Source organism: Neomonachus schauinslandi, chromosome 11 (genome assembly GCF_002201575.2).
Source record: "Neomonachus schauinslandi chromosome 11, ASM220157v2, whole genome shotgun sequence".
Classification (NCBI taxonomy): domain Eukaryota; kingdom Metazoa; phylum Chordata; class Mammalia; order Carnivora; family Phocidae; genus Neomonachus; species Neomonachus schauinslandi.
This window is the reverse complement of record NC_058413.1, coordinates 94,121,801-94,139,202: the sequence shown is the minus strand read 5'-3', so window position 1 is coordinate 94,139,202 and position 17,402 is coordinate 94,121,801. Positions and strand designations below refer to the sequence as shown.

The 17,402-nt window shown below is 39.3% G+C and overlaps 1 protein-coding gene across 1 annotated transcript in view; it reads left to right on the top strand.

Annotated features, from left to right (window-relative positions):
• The window catches only part of LOC110586266 (alpha-tectorin), a 188,285-nt gene that overhangs the window by 62,743 nt on the left and 108,140 nt on the right, over window positions 1–17,402 (top strand). Inside the window, exon 7 of the mRNA XM_044919222.1 lies at window positions 861–977. Coding sequence (XP_044775157.1) covers window positions 861–977 — 117 coding nt within the window. The remainder of the gene's footprint in view (window positions 1–860; window positions 978–17,402) is intronic.

Here is a 17,402-nt window from a genome sequence, read left to right as displayed (position 1 = left end):
AGTAGTTTTGAAAGGGGCTTTACAGTTCCCTAAAGAAGAGTGGTTCTTCAAACAGGGTGTTGATCTTCCTGCCCAGCTAACACCTAGCAGATCCTTACTGCTTTCCGGTTGTGGACATATACATTAATATGTCACTGAAGAAATACATTTCAGCATACTTTTCTTCTAAAAAGAATAAGGCTTGTTGTAGACCTTATGCTTTATTGTCTTTACATAATTCTTTTGTAAAGATAATAAATTAATTGCTGAACAATAGAACTCATTTGTCCTGACTACGTGTAGAACTGCGCTGTCCACTGTGGTGCTGTTAGCCCTGTGTGACTTTTGAGCACTTGAATTATGGTTATTCTGAACTGAAATTTGCTTTAAGTGTAAAATATACACTGGACTTCGAATACTTTGTATGAAAAAAGAATGTAAAATATCCTATTAGTTATTTTTTAGTATTGATTGCGGGTTGAAATGATTGAATCCTCGATCTATTGGATTAAATAAAATATATTAATAAAACTATTTCACCTGTTTTATTTTTGTTTTTTTAAATATGGCTATTAGAGAATTTAAAATTATATATGTGGCTTACATTATATATTTAAGTCGGACAGTGCTGGCTAGAATCTTATTTTGAAAGGTAAGGTATAATTATAAAAGGTCAGTGTCCCATCTAAAAATGAAACTAGATATTTTTGGTCCTTTTATTCTATACCACTTTAGTTCGTGTAAGTAGTTGTACATGAGCAGAGTTACATCAAACGTGTCCTCTCAAGAGAGTAAGATGGGGCCTCAAACCAATGATTTTATTTCTAAAGCTAAATATTCTCACTGTCTTAAAATGCCTTTATTTTGGTTTTTACTTACAGATTGCCATCAGTTTCCAAACTTAATGGCAGTGTTGTTACCGATGGTGAGCGAGAAGATTCTGAGAGATTTTTTATCCGTTACTATGTGGATGTTCCACAGGAAGAAGTGCCATTCAGGTAAAAACCCCTCATCGGTTTAACAACATTTTAGCAAGTATTGAGGCAATTTAAGAACTATTGTTTTAGAGCAAATCTAATAATTTGTTACTGGACCCTCTTAGAGGACTCTGGTGATAGGTTAAAAAAAAAAAAAAGAAAGAAAGAAACACAAAGCAAACCCATTTTATCTCATTTTCCACAGTGTATTTCTTCTAGCCTTGCACTTATATTAAGAATGTTTGGGTAAGTATTCGACTACTTCCCCTCCATACTCCATATCATTGATTCCTGTTTGAGCCTCTTCTCCAGGGACACATCTCCACCTACCCCAAAGCTGGTGTCTTCTTTCACATTGATCTGCTTTCAGGATATACTAAGTTCTGCAGTTTGGAAGATTTGGCAAATAGGCATGAGGTTTAGAGAATATGAGGAGAGGGCTAGAAAACAGACTCTTTGGGGGAAATACTAAAGGAATTAGGATGGTTGCATATGAAGAGAAATGCTGAGGGCTGAATTTGTAATTGCCTTCAGTATATGAAGAGGTAATATACATGATTTGAGGAGGAACTGCCTTTTTTTATATTCATTTATTTTTTTATTTGAGTAGCGTTGGCACACAATGTCACATTCGTTTCATGTGTACAACATGGTGATTCCACGGGTTTCTGTGTTGTGCTCTGCTCACCACAAGTACGGCTACCATCTGTCTTCACACACACTATCACAGTACCGTTCACTATACTCCCTGTGCGGTACCTTTTATTCATGCCATCGCTGGAAGCCTGTATCTCCCACTCCCCTTCCCCCATTTTGCCCATCCCAGCCCCCTTCTCCCTGGCAGCTGCCAGTTCTCTGTGTTTGTAGGTCTGATTCTGCTTTTTGCTTGTTTGTTTTGGTTTTTAAATTCCACATATAAGTGAAATCTTACGGCATTCGTCTTTATCTTATTTATTTCACTGAGTATAATATCCTCTGGGTCCATCCATGTTGTCGCAAATGGCAAGATCTCATCCCCTTTTTTTTTGGCTGAATAATATCCCATTGTGTGTGTACGTGTGTGTATTTGTGTGTGTGTCTGTGTGCCACATCGTCTTTATCCATTCATCTGTTGGTGGACACTGGAGTTGCTTCCATATCTTGGCTATTGTAAATAATGCTGCAGTAAACATAGGGGTGCATATATCTTTTCAAATGAATATTTGTGTATTCTTTGGGTAAATACCCAAAAGTGGAATAGCTGGATTATATGGTAGTTCTATTCTTCATTTTTTGAGGAACCTCCACACTGTTCTCCACAGTGACTGCACCAATTTACATTCCCACCAACAGTGTATGACGGTTGGGAAGGGGCTACATTTAATACTCCATAAATGTAAAGGAAATGTAGCAGGTATGATATAGGTAAATACACAAGAAAAAAAATACCCCCAAAACTGGTTTCTAGGTTTTGGTAACTAGAACCACTTACCAAAAATGTTATATGCTTTCCTTAATCACTTTAACAAATAATATGAAATCACATTAGACAAATAGGTTGCAAATTAGGAGTGTGTGTGAGTCAAATCAGTTGGTCCTTCTGGTTACAAATTTCTGCAATTCTAATTCATTCTTACTAAACATATCTAATTTTCCCCAGACTTTTCCATTATTTACAAGCTTTGAGGGGGTTAACCCTCTGTAAGGCTTAATCAGTACTATATAAAAAGATTTTGTGATTTTGTTAGTAGTATTTTAAAGCCTAAACTCATATGTGGAACATAAGCAATAGCACAGAAGGCCATAGGGGAAGAGAGGGAAATCTGAAGGGGGAGAAATCAGAGAGGGAGATGAACCAGGAAGGACTCTGGACCCCAGGAAACAAATGGAGGGTTTCAGAGGGGAGGGGGATGGGAGGATGGGGTAACATGGTGATGGGTACTAAGGAGGGCACGTGTGTGATGAGCACTGGGTATTAATACACAACTAATGAATCACTGAACACCACATCAGAAACTAATGACGTACTATACAGTGGCTAACTGAACATAATAAAAATAAATAAATAATAAATTTTGTTCATAAGCAAAAATAAATAAATAAAAAATAAATAAAAAATAAAGCCTAAACATTTAAAAAATTAAGTAAGAATTTTGAAGATTGTTTTTTAAAGTTAGCTAAGAACAACCAAGTAGGGAGAAATAAATATTACTATGCCTTTAATACAACCTAGAAATATCAGGTTAAGCAGCATGAATTTTGTTTTGTTTTGTTTTGGTAAAAAATAGTCTAATATCTATAGTTTCATTTGATTCCGTCTAACTTATTAGTGGGAGAAGTAAATATTTGGGCTTTGAGCATATAGTTTATTTAATTTCGTCTGCTACAGGGAGTAGTATATATATACAGGCAGTATGTTGTTTTCTGTCCTGTTAGCATAATTATCCTAAAGTGCATAGAGGCCTCTGCACTAGTCTGTATTCTTAAATGCAGGTCACAGAAATCATCTTCAATCATAGGAGGAATTTATTAGAAGGATGTTGAGAAACTACAAGAATTGTTAGGCAAGCTGAGTAACCAGATGTAGACAGGAACCGGGGGTGGCAAGGACAGCCAAGGTTTCACCGGTCTCTGCTGGCACTGTCCTCCCCAGACACCACAAGGCCAGACTTTCACCCCTGGACGCTTGTAGCTCTACCACGGGCTGTGCTGAACATAATCTCTCACTGACCTTTGCCTCATTCCCCAAGGGTCAGAAATCTGTGTCTAACCAACTGATTGGCTATGTTTAGGGTATGTGCTCACATATTGTCTTCAGAGAGATAGGGAGAGGGATTATCTGTCACTCTGGCTTCTGCAGTGAGAGGTAGAATCATCCCCTGTCTTGGGACATTTCCCCAAACAGGAATAATTAAGCAAAAAGAGCATCTCTTGTAGTCTGCCATTTTGACTATCCAACATCTATGCATATACCTTTTCCCCATAGTTGTAGATATAAAAAAATTATTCTCACCTGTCCTAATGCAGTCCTTTTACAAATGAAAGCACACTTCTTTCTCCATGAAGTGAGATAACCTATTTATTCTAATCCTAAAGACTGTGACCAATTAACTACTGTAAAAGATTCAAGCTATTTTAATTACCAGTCTGGCCTTGCTGCCTGTTTATGTAATGATGCCCACTTTACCACTCACTAGTGGTTAAATGTCACTGCTTAGTCTCTTCCATTCTTCTTGAAATTGAAGTGGGCAAACTGATTTCAGTATCTTCCTGGCCTATAAAATATTTTTCAAAGATGTGAGTGTTCTTCTCAGTAATGTATTTTTCAAGGCCTTGGAAAAGGAAGTGTCTTCTGGGTCCTTTTAGGGTTCATGGATGGAGAATGGGTGAGAGGTCATGGGTGACAATAATTTCCATGATTCCTGTGTCCTGAAATGTTTTATTTTCTCCTTCTACATTATCCCCCAAATTCATGGCATCTCAGCTTCCTTTAGCATAGACCACCATGAGTCCAATTTCTAATCATCCAACTAGATGAAAATTTAGAACCACTCTCAGCCACTGAAGCTAGCTTTTTGAACTCCGAATCTCTGGTAATGTACCTATATCAACAACATCAGCGAGATCTAAAATTGCTTCTCCTTTCTTGGTCAGCATGCTCAGAATCTATTCCTTTACTAATTTCCTATATTTTTGTCCATATAACCCAATTCTTATAATTCTTTTGATGTGTTTGTAGTCAACCCCACAGAGCATGCTGTGATCTGATGGTAGGAGAGCGCAGTGTATATGTGGAAGGATGAGGCAGGTGGGAATTCATTTACTCTTGCAAGCTAATTCCCTTAGTCAGGGGGATTTTACTGCCTTCTCAAGCAAGAGAGGAACAGTCTCATTCAAACTGCTCACAAGGGGGCCTACGTGAGGATTAGGGATTCGGGATGTTCCCATCCCTCAGCGTCTTCCTGTCTGTAAACCTCCACTCCAATTCATTCTCCCCCACCCCAGCCCTGCTCTCTTTCCAGCCAGTGCTTCACCTTTCACATAATAGTCCCAATATGGATACAAATTTAACTGATCTGTAATTCAGCAATCTGGAGCATCAAACTGTGCATTGTTTTTATAGCTACCTCAACTTTATTATTGTAAGAGAGGAAAGAGCCTTTTCTTAAAAGTACCTGGGTTTCAGTCTGTGCTTTGAGCCTAGTTCATAGGTATTCAACTTTAATATTCTCTTGATTTAGGCTGTCTTGTGCCTTTAGAGTAGCAGATGCTCTACCTCATAGTCTTGCCTTCTTCCTGCCCTTCACGTTGGTTTATTCATGGCAACACTCTCTCAATCACCTGGAGCTTTCCATGGACCACAAGTGGTCGACAGTTTTTTCACCGCTCCTTGTTAAGGCCTTTGCAGAATCCCTTCCATGAACACCAATATGACACTCAATGGGCCCTACTAGGCCAGAAACCAATTTCAAATTGCCCGTAATTACCTGAGGGGCTCTTGTTAATGATCTCCCTGCTGCTGATTTCTTAGTTCATACAACAAAAACCAACTCTGGCCAACTTAAGTAAGGTAAGAAGTGAGTAAAAGAATAATGAATACTGTGTGGCTCACAGAATTGACAAGATTAGAGAATTAGGCTTGGGCAGGATTGATGGAAAGCCAGGCACAGCCAAGATTTCTGTGTCTCACTCTACAGACAGTATGCTTCTGACACTGCTCACCAGCCAGTCATCACACACTGCTAGACTTCATTGCCCCCTGCCCCACCCCGTGACATTTATAGCCATGCCTTCGAATTCTTGATTCTTCTATATCTACTCTGAATAAGCCTGTTAGACCTCGTGTCTTTGTATTTCTAGTTGTGGTTAGGTAGGTTTGTTACCTTTCTGTGTTCTGGCTTTCAGGGAGAGAAGAAAGAGAACATTTACTTCTCTTTAGCTTCTCTAGTGGAAAGTAGTTCCTACTTCTCGTCTATCTTGGGTTCCCCTCAATTCAGAAGGGCATTCAGATGCTGGATAGCCAAAGTTGACATATATCCACTGTAATACCTGTTCCCTAGTAGTTTTTTGTCTGTTTGGTTTTGTTTGTTTTAAATTTATTTTTATTTTAAGATGGATGGATTGATTGAGAGAGAAAGAGAGAGCGCATATGCAAGCAAGGAGAGGGCAGAGGACAAGTGAGAGAGAGAATCTCAAGCAGAAACTGCACCCCCCCCCCCCCAGCCCTGAGTGCAGAGCCTGTTGGGGGGGGCGGGGCTCGATCTCACAACCCTAAGATTATGACCCGAGACAAAATCAAGAGTTGGACGCTTAACCAACTGAGTCACCAAGGCACCCCTTGTTTTGTTTTCTTTTGTTTTCCTAGTAAGTCCTCTGGTAGAATGATCAATGTACTCAGCAAATGTTTTTTGAGCCATTGTGATATGCCGGGAACTGTTAGGCACTTAAAAAAGAGCTATAATAGCATTCATGCTGATCTCAAGATAGAATGGTGAATGAACATAGAGGATTTTGTATTAAAATGCATTTATTATGAATTAAGAATACTGATATATAAACAGGGTGTTTACTATACCTATTATCTTTTTAATTGTCTTCCAAATTATATGCATAATCTCTCCCTAACATACCAATGAACAGTGATTAGCCAAGTGTGTAGTTAGTAAAAGGTGAAAATTTGACACTGGATAATTCGGTGTTTCATACAGAACCACATTTGAGCTTTGGTTTCCAGGTAGGATGGAGGGAGGTATCCATTTGTTTTGGAGGAAACATTCCTTTTCATTTGACCATGGGTTTTTTTTAAGTCAGTACTTAACTTGATTTTCCTATAAATTCTAACTTCTACAACATCCTTTTCCAGTTGTTAGGTTCCCTGAGCTTTTCCTTCTCCTTCTATTTTCCTGTCTTGTGTCATTAAACATGTAATACCTCTACTCAACTTAGACATAAGAAAAATTAAGCAGTATGTCTTTTGAGGGCATGAATAAAAAGCCATTATGATCAATTGAATGTCCTTTATGGTAGCACAGTTATTTTGTGAGTCAGTTGGATTACTCACACACATCTGTTTCCATGTGATTAGTTGTTTTAGCAACAGGAGACTTTAAAGATGATCTAGAAATTTACATATTCAATTTTTCTACCTCAGAATAAAATACAGGCTCCAGTTACCTGAATCATTTCAATTTTTTATGATGAACAGAATAAAATGTTTAGAGGGCAAAAGGGAGATGTACTTAATTAAGAGTTTTATAATTTCTTACATGTGCTCGATCATCCTTTTTTATTGTTTTCTACTGATATGTGGAGCTGGAAGTCTAGCTTCTCTACTGTAGATGTTTATGGTAATAATGGACTAACACGAAAATCTGAGCAATCTCTTATGTGTTTCATGTTTATTTACTTTGTGAAATAACAGAAGGTGAAAGATCTCTGTTCCCGATTCTTGGCCTTTAAACATCATAGTGTTTGCTTTTCCAATCAATGGACTCTTTCTTCTAAAGCCTTCATCTGTGCCTTGTCTTTTCATGGCTTGTGTTGGAGTGGTGTGCTATTTCAAAATAAGTTCAGTGTGTGCTGCAGGGGGTTGGAAAGATGTCCTCGTTGGGCCGGTCCTATTTCAATTATTGGGCCCTTATAGTTTACCAGAGGAACTTCTAGGAAATAACTCTGGATTCTAGTTGGGTTTCAAAGGACACTTTAATTTATTTACTGAATACTTACTACGAACCAAGAGGCACTGGGCCAGAAGCTGGAGACAAAAAGACAAAAAAGTAGTGTCTACTCTCAAGAAGCTTGCCACCTGGGCTACTCTTGAGACATATTTCCTTTGCTGGATCCTCTTCATGTTCCCAACCTCTAAAAATAAAGTTACTGCAAGATTTGGTCTTCAGACCTCTTCTCTTCTGTCCTCGTCCCTTAGATACTTTTATCCAGTCGTGTGGCTCTGCATGCTTTCTGTATTCTAATACCTGCCAGACTTACACCTCCAGCTCTTATCTGCCCCTAAATTCCAGCCTAGTATTTCCAAATGCCTACTTGACATCTCCACCTGGATGTTTAAACCTAATGTGTTCAAAACCAAACTTTTGATCGCCTCCCTTACCTTTCCCCGGCCCCTCCTCTACTGTCACATCTCCTCTGCAAGCTTTCCATCGCTCCATTTTTCCAGTTGCTTGGGAAAAAAACCTCAGAGTCATCCCTGATTTCTTTCTCCCATACCCCACATCTAGTCTTTTGGGTTTTTTTTTTTTTTCTTTCAGTAGTACTTGCAAAAACACAGAGAATCTGACTGTTCCTTACACCATTCACTTTAGTTCAAGCCTTCATCATGTCTCCCTCCTGTTGGGTCTCCCCGAATCTGCCATTGCCCCCTATAGTTTATTCTCCACATAGGAGTCAGTTTATAAGAACTCAAGTTTATTTAAAAAACAAAAAAACCTTCCATGCTGTTCCCGAAACACATCAAGCACGCTCCCACCTCAGGCCTCTGCACTGTTGTCCCTCTTTGGAATGCACCAGGTTAGCTCTGTGGCTCTCTCCCTTGGGGATACCTCCCTGACCAGCCGATCTCAAATAGCACAGCTCTGTCCCCTACGATTCTCTCTTTTTTTTAAAGATTTTATTTATTTATTTGACAGAGACACAGCGAGCAAGGGAACACAAGCAGGGGGAGTGAGAGAGGGAGAAGCAGGCTTCCTGCTGAGCAGGGAGCACAATGCTGGGTTTCATATCTCACATTTACATGATCCCACTACCCTGGGATCATGACCCGAGCCGAAGGCAGATGCTTAACCGACTGAGCCATCCAGGCGAGCCCCACCCCGCCTCCACGATTCTCTTAACCCACTTGTATTTTTCTTATTTAGCAATACCTAACTGGCATTTCTTTTTTTTTTTTTTTTAAGATTTTTTTTAATTTATTTATTCATGAGAGATAGAGAGAGAGAGAGGCAGAGGCAGAGGGAGAAGCAGGTTCCCCGCGGAGCAGGGAGCTCGATGCGGGACTCAATCCCAGGACCCCGGGATCATGACCTGAGCCGAAGGCAGACGCTTAACCGACTGAGCCACCCAGGCGTCCCCTAACTGGCATTTCTTATATACTCTTGGCCTCCCCACGCTGTACTATAAGCTCTGTAAGAGCAGGGACTTCTGTTTTGAACGTTGCTTATACCCTCAATGCCTAGAGTGGTGCCTGACAAAATAGCAGCTGTTCAATAAAATGACTGAATCTTCACATTATGCTCACGGAACACGAGGCAGGGTTACTTAGCTCTCCTGGAAGAGGCGGTACTTCCTAGAAAATGATTGAGTCAACCTGATGAAGGTGAGGGAAGAATATTCCAGACAGAACGGACTACAGGGGAAGTAAAGACACAGTGGTAGGAAATAACTCCTATGTGCAGTGAAGTGCGGCAGTTTGGTAGGACTCCGTGAAAAGTAGTAAGCGGGAAAGAAGTAGTGGCAGATAGCACTGGGTAGGAAGGTGGGAGCCAGAGCAGGCCCTTAGAGACCTTGGTATGCCCTGCTGGAGACAAGGACTTTTTCTCGAATGCAGTGGGAAATCATTGAAAGGTTTCAAGTGGGGAAATTCCTAGGGCTGATTTTGGTTTATATTTAGAGGGAGAGGCAGAAGAGAGCCCTCGTTAATAACTGATACTTTGGTAAAGGAAGTGTGCGTTGGAGGCTGCTTATGTCCTTTGACAGAGGTACATGTTAGGACTGAATTTCGCTATAGAATTTGAAATAGTCCTTTAAAAACATGCTGTGAAGTTCTACTTGTTTTCTGATATTTATGGCCCTGATTTCTCTAGGGGTAGAAGAGTATCATTTTTAGAGAGAAAGAAACCTCTGCGTTTATGAATCTGTACGAATCTATCATTACCTTCCATTTATCAAATGTCTGTCCACATTGCCTATGTTTATCAGTTTCCTTTATGTTGTATTTGCTTTATCTCTTAATTTCCTCTGAGAGAGTGAATTTAAATTGCTTATTTAATACTGAACTAATACCATTCTTCTTCTGTTGAGTTTTAAAGAGAGACAAAAAGAAAAACCGTGTAACTTTTCTCTTAGAAATCAACATACCAGGTATCTTTTGGGATTGAACTGTTTCTTTGTTTTGTTTTGTTTCAAGTTTTTATTTTAATCACCTGGTGCTCATCACTAGGCATATACTCCTTAATCCCCATCACCTATTTCACCCATCCCGCCACGCACCTCCCCTCTGGTAACCATCAGATTGTTCTCTATAATTAAGAGTCTGTTTGGGGACCCCTAGGTGGCTCAGTTGGTTACACGTCTCCCTTTGGCTCAGGTCATGATCCCAGGGTCCTGGGATCAAGCCCTGTATCTGGCTCCCTGCTCGGCGTGAGTTTGCTTCTGCCCCTCCCCTGCTCATGCTGGAGCTCTGTCTCTCTCTCTCAAGTAAATAAATAAAATATTTTTTAAAAAGAAGAGTCTGTTTCTTGGTTTGTCTCTCTTTTTTCCCTTTGCTCCTTTGTTTTGTTTCTTAACTTCCACATATGAGTGAAATCATATATTTGTCTTTCTCTGACTGACTTCTTTCACTTAGCATTATACTCTCTAGCTCCATCCATGTTATTGCAAATGGAAAGATTTCATTTTTTTTATGGCTGAATAATATTCTGATACATATAAATATGTCACCTCTTCTTTATCCATTTCTCTGTCGATGGACACTTGGGCTGCTTTCATATCTTGACTATTGTAAATAATGCTGCTATAAACATAGGGGTGCATGTATCCCTTTGAATTAGTATTTTTGTATTCTTTGGATAGTACCTAGTCATATGATTGCTGGATCTTAGGGTAGTTCTATTTTTAACTTTTTGAGGAACGTCCATACATTTTCCAGGGTAGCTGCCCCAGTTTACTTTCCCACCAATAGTGCATGATTGTTCCTTTTTCTCCACATCCTCGCCAACACCTGTTGTTTCTTGTGTTTTTTATTTTAGCCATTCTGACAGGTGTGAGGTGATATCTCATGGTAGTTTTGATTTGCATTTCCCTGATGATGAGTGATGATGAGCATCATTTCATGTGTCTGTTGGCCATCTGGATGTCTTCTTTGGAGAAGTGTCTGCTGCCCATTTTTAATTGGATTATTTGCTTTTTGGGTGTTGCATTTTATAAGTTCTTTATATATTTTGGGTACTTACTTTTTATCGGATATGTCATTTGCAAGTCATCTCCCATTCTCTGGGTTGCCTTTTAGTTTTGTTGATTGTTTCCTTCGCTGTGCAGAAGCTTTTTTATTTTGATGTAGTTCCAATAGTTTATTTTAGCTTTTGTTTCCCTTGCCTCAGGGGACCAATCTACGGCCGATGTCAGAGACATTACTGCCTGTACTCTCTTCTAGGAGTTTTGTGGTTTCATATCTCACATTTACATCTTTAATCTATTTTGAATTTATTTTTGTGTGTGGTACAAGAAAGTGGTCCAGTTTCATTCTTTTGCATGTAGCTGTCCAGTTTTCCCAACGCCATTCGTGGAAGATGTTTCTTTTTGGTTTTTTGTTTTGTTATATTTTGTTTTAAAGATTTTATTTATTTATTTGAGTGAGAGCACAAGCAGGAGGAGTGGCAGGCAGAGGGAGAGGGCGAAGCAGTCTCCTCCCTAAGCAGAGAGCCCAACTTGGGGCTCGATCCCAGGACCCCAGGATCATGACCTGAGCCGAAGGCAGATGCTTAACCAACTGAACCACCCAGGCGCCCTTGTTTCTTTTCGTTTTTGATGGTAGTGGGAAGGAAGTAAATTCACTGATTTGGGGTGTCTCTCTTTTTTTCAGACCTTAAAATTTTGTTTTTCTTTTTTCTTTTTTCTTTTTTTTTTTTTTTTTCTCTTTTTTTTTTTTTTTTTTTTTATCCATGAGAGACAGAGAGAGAGAGAGAGAAGCAGAGGGAGAAGCAGGCTCCCAAGGAGCAGGGAGCCGGATGCGGGACTCGATCCCAGGACCCCGGGATCATGACCTGAGCCGAAGGCAGACGCTTAACCATCTGAGCCACCCAGGCGCCCTAAAATTTTGTTTTTCATAAAGACTTAGAAGAGGCATAGCTCTAGTGAACAATTATGTGCTGGGAGGAAACACTGTTGTCAGAGACAGAGTGGCAAAGCCAGAAATAGGCTTTCTTAAAGGGCTTTGCTTTACTTTTATTCTCCTTCGGTACCTCACTTTCTCTTTGTCCCAAGGAGTCCCTAAACTATACCCTGGGAAATCCTTATTTATGATGTCAAGGATTATATTAGACATTCCTCAAATGCTTATTGGATTGTCATTAGTGGTAGGCTTTTTAAAATATGGAGAGTATGTTTTTTCCTCCTTCAGACTAATGGCGTTTCTAAATACTGCTGATTGTATCTTCACATTATTGTGAGAGCAGGGCAGAGGCTTGTATCCAGACACCACCTCAATGAAGGCTTACTTTGTCTTGGATGCTGGAGAAATCCTAGTGTACTGTGTCTGTTACCTCATATTCCTTCCAGACAGAGGACCTGCTGTTGTGAAGGAACATTCCTACATTGGACATGAGTCTCCTGGGGTTCTCCATATTGCCAGGCTCCATCATCCTCTGACAAGGGCCATGACACAGCACTCCTCACATTCAGCTTCCAGTCTCCTGAGAAACAAAAGGGGCTTTCTCCCTTGCGCACCGTGGAGAGCATCTGAAATGTTAGCTTTCCCTGTCGCTTACAACCTTTGTCATTCCAATTACCTTGGACTTTATTTTGACTTCTTGCCACTTTCCCAGCCCAGCAGAAGAGAGGCTCCCTTCCTAATCTTGATTTGAGTTATATATGAGAATTTGCATATACCTGCAAAGGAGAGAAAGAATAAGAACCATCCCTCCCACCTCATGGTCTTGGGGGAGATTATCTTTGGTGTCAACTTTGGTTTTGGCCAGGGCAGGGGCCAGTCTTATCTTTTTTGTTTTTGTTTGCTTTTTAGGATTAAAAAAATATTGAGAATAATAAAAATAAATACTCATGTTCACATTATTCAGAACTGGTGATTACTAATATTTTACTACTTCAAGTTTATTTTTTAATTAAAAGAAATAGTATTACAGATAAAATTAGAGTCATTTTTTGCCCCTGTTCTCAATCCTATTTATGCCAAGAAGTAACCCCTGGCAAGAATTTGATGTGTATACTTGGTGTCTACTTATTATATTTTATATATCCATTGAATTATAAAGTGGGATTTTATAATTCTTTGTCAATATGCATTACAATTTCTTCTCTCAGTCTGTAGCTGATTCCCAGTCTGATTTTTTACTTTGTGTTTTGTTGAAAAGAAGTTTCAAAATTTTAACATTAAATGTATCAATCCTTTATGGTTTATTCTTATTCCATCTTATTTAACAAAATCTTTTCCTTTCCAAAGATCACTTAAGATAATCTCCTGGATTTTTTTCTAAATGTGTTTTCACATTTGTCTTTGATCTGCCTAGAATCTGTCTTTGTGTATGGTGTCAAATAGAGATGTAAACAGATTTTTTCCCCCATATGGGTATTTTTTTTTAATTTTACTTTATTTTATGTTAGTCACCATACAATACATCATTAGTTTTTGATGTAGTGATCCACGATTCATTATTTTCATATAACACCCAGTGTTCCATGCAGTACGTGCCCTCCTTAATACCCATCACCAGGCTAGCCCATCCCCCCATCCCCCTCCCCTCTAAAACCCTCAGTTTGTTTCTCAGAGTCCATAATGTCTCATGGTTCATCTCTCCCTCCGATTCCGATAATTGGCTTTCTCTGCTTGACTTATTTCACTTAGCATAATCTCCTCCAGTCCCATCCAAGTTGATGTAAAAGTTGGGTATTCATCCTTTCTGATGGCTGAGTAATATTCCATTGTATATATGGACCACATCTTCTTTATCGATTCATCTGTTGAAGGGCATCTCGGCTCTTTCCACAGTTTGGCTATTGCAGACATTGCTGCTATGAACATTGGGGTGCATATGGCCCTTCTTTTCACTACATCCATGTCTTTGGGGTAAATACCCAATAGTGCAATTGCTGGGTCATAGGGTAGCTCTATTTTTAATTTTTTGAGGCACCTCCACACTGTTTCCAAAGTGGCTATACCAACTTGCATTCCCACCAACAGTGTAAGAGGGTTCCCCTTTCTCCACAACCTCTCCAACATTTGTTGTTTCTTGCCTTGTCAATTTTTGCCATTCTAACTGGTGTAAGTATCTCAGTGTGGTTTTGATTTGAATTTCCCTGATGGAAATGATGATGAACATTTTTTCATGTGTCTGTTAGCTATTTGTATGTCTTCTTTGGAGAAATATCTGTTCATGTCTTCTGCCCATTTTTTGACTTGATTATTTGTTTTTTGGGTGTTGAGTTTGAGAAGTTCTTTTTTTTTTTTTAAACATTTTATTTATTTATTTGACAGAGACACAGTGAGAGAGGGAACACAAGCAGGGGGAGTAGAAGAGGGAGAAGCAGGTTTCCTGCAGAGCAGGGAGCCCGATGCGGGGCTCGATCCCAGGATCCTGGGATCATGACCTGAGCCGAAGGCAGACGCTTAACGACTGAGCCACCCAGGTGCCCCGAGAAGTTCTTTATAGATCTTGGATACCAGTCCTTTATCTATAGTGTCATTTGCAAATATCTTCTCCCATTCTGTGGGTTGCCTCTTTGTTTTGTTGACTGTTTCCTTTGCTGTGCAGAAGCTTTTTATCTTGATGAAGTCCCAATAGTTCATTTTTGCTTTTGTTTCACTAGCCTTTGGAGATGTATCCTGAAAGAAGTTGCTCTGGCCGATGTCAAAGAGGTTACTGCCTATATTCTCCTCTAGGATTTTGATGGATTCCTGTCTCATATTGAGGTCTTTCATCCATTTTGAGTTTATCTTTATGTATGGTGTTAGAGAATGGTCGAGTTTCATTCTTCTGCATGTGGCTGTCCAATTTTCCCAGCACCATTTATTGAAGAGACTGTCTTTTTTCCATTGCATATTTTTTCCTGCTTTGTTGAAGATTATTTGACCATAGATTTGAGGGCCCATATCTGGGCTCTCTATTCTGATCCATTGGTCTATATTGTCTGTTTTTGTGCCAGTACCATGCTGTCTTGGTGATCACTGCTTTGTAATATAGCTTGAAATCGGGCAATGTGATGTCCCCAGCTTTGTTTTTCTTTTTCAACATTTCCTTGGCGATTCGGGGCCTTTTCTGATTCCATACAAATTTTAGGATTGTTTGTTCCAGCACTTTGAAAAATGTCATTGGAATTTTGATCGGGATGGCATTGAAGGTATAGATTGCTCTGGGTAGCATAGACATTTTAACAATGTTCTTCCGATCCATGAGCATGGAATGTTTTTGCATCTTTTTGTGTCTTCTTCAATTTCTTTCATGAGTTTCTGTAGTTCCTAGAGTATAGATCCTTTACCTCTTTGGTTAGGTTTATTCCAAGGTATCTTACGGGTTTTGGTGCTTTGTAACTGGAATCATTTCTCTAATTTCTCTTTCTACGGTTGCATTGTTAGTGTATAAGAAAGCAACTGATTTCTGTGCATTGATTTTGTATCTTGCCACATTACTGAATTGCTGTGTGAGTTCTAGTAATTTGGGGGTGGAGTCTTTTGGATTTTCCACATAAAGTATCATGTCGTCTGTGAAAAGAGAGAGTTTGACTTCTTCTTTGCCAATTTGAATACCTTTTATTTCTTTTTGTTGTCTGATTGCTGTTACTAGGACTTCTAGTACTATGTTGAACAATAACGGCGAGAGTGGGCATCCTTGACGTGTTCCTGATCTTAAGGGAAAGGCTCTCAGCTTTTCCCCATTGAGGATGATATTTGCTGTGGGTGTTTCGTAGATGGATTTTATGAACTTGAGGAATGTTCCCTCTATCCCTATACTCTGAAGAGTTTTAATCAGGAAAGGATGCTGTATTTTGTCAAATGCTTTTTCTGCATCAACTGAGAGGACCATATGGTTCTTCTCTCTCCTCTTATTAATGTGTTCTATCACATTGATTGATTTGCGAATGTTGAACCACCCTTGCATCCCGGGGATAAATCCCACTTGGTCGTGGTGGATGATCCTTTTAATGTATTGTTGGATCCTATTAGCTAGGATTTTGTTGAGGATTTTGGAATCCATATTCATCACGGATATTGGTCTGAAATTCTCCTTTTTGATGGGGTCTTTGCCTGGTTTAGGGATTAAGGTAATGCTGGCCTCATAGAATGAGTCTGGAAGCTTTCCTTCTGTTTCTATTTTTTGAAACAGCTTCAGGAGAATAGGTATTATTTCTTCTTTGAATGTTTGGTAGAATTCTCCAGGGAATCCATCAGGCCCTGAACTCTTGTTTTTTTGGGAGGTTTTTGATCACTGCTTCAATCTCGTTAGTGGTTATTGGCCTATTCACGTTGTCAGTTTCTTCCTGTTTCAGTCTTGGGAGTTTATAGGTTTCCAGGAAGACATCCATTTCATCCAGGTTGCTCAGTTTATTGGCATATAGTTGTTGATAATAATTTCTAATAATTGTTTCTATTTCCTTGGTGTTAGTGGTGATCTCTCCCCTTTCATTCATAATTTTATTAATTTGGGTCCTTTCTCTTTTCTTTTGGATAAGTCTGGCCAGTGGTTTATCGATCTTATTAATTCTTTCAAAAAACCAGCTTCTAGTTTCGTTGATCTGATCTACTGTGTTTCTGGTTTCTAATTCATTGATCTCTGCTCTAACCTTAATTATTTCTCCTCTAATGCGTGGCTTAGGCATCGTTTGTTGCTTTTTCTCTAGTTCTTTAAGGGGTAGAGTTAGTTGGTGAATTCGGGATTTTTCTATTTTTTTGAGTGAAGCTTGGATGGCTGTGTATTTCCCCCTTAGGACCACCTTTGCAGTATCCCATAGGTTTTGGACCGACGTGTTTTCATTCTCATTGGTTTCCATGAATTGTATAAGTTCTTCTTTGATTTCTTGGTTGACCCAAACATTCTTGAGCAGAGTGGTCTTTAGCTTCCAAGTGTTTGAATTTCTGCCAAATTTTTTCTTGTGATTGAGTTCCAGTTTTAAAGCATTATGGTCTGAGAATATGCAGGGAATAATCTCAATCTTTTGGTATCAGTTGAGACCTGATTTGTGACCCAGTATGTGGTCTATTCTGGAGAAAGTTCCATATGTGCTTGAGAAGAATGAGTATTCTGTTGTTTTAGGGTGGAATGTTCTGTATATATCTATGAGGTCCATCTGGTCCAGTGTGTCATTCAAAGCTCTTGTTTCTTTGTTGATTTTCTGCTTAGATGATCTGTCTGTTGCTGAGAGTGGAGTATTGAGGTCTCCTACAATTAATGTATTGTTATCAATATGACTCTTTATTTTGGTTAACAGTTGGCTTATGTAGATGACTGCTCCCATGTTGGAGGCATAGATATTTACAATTGTTAGATCTTCTTGTTGGATAGACCC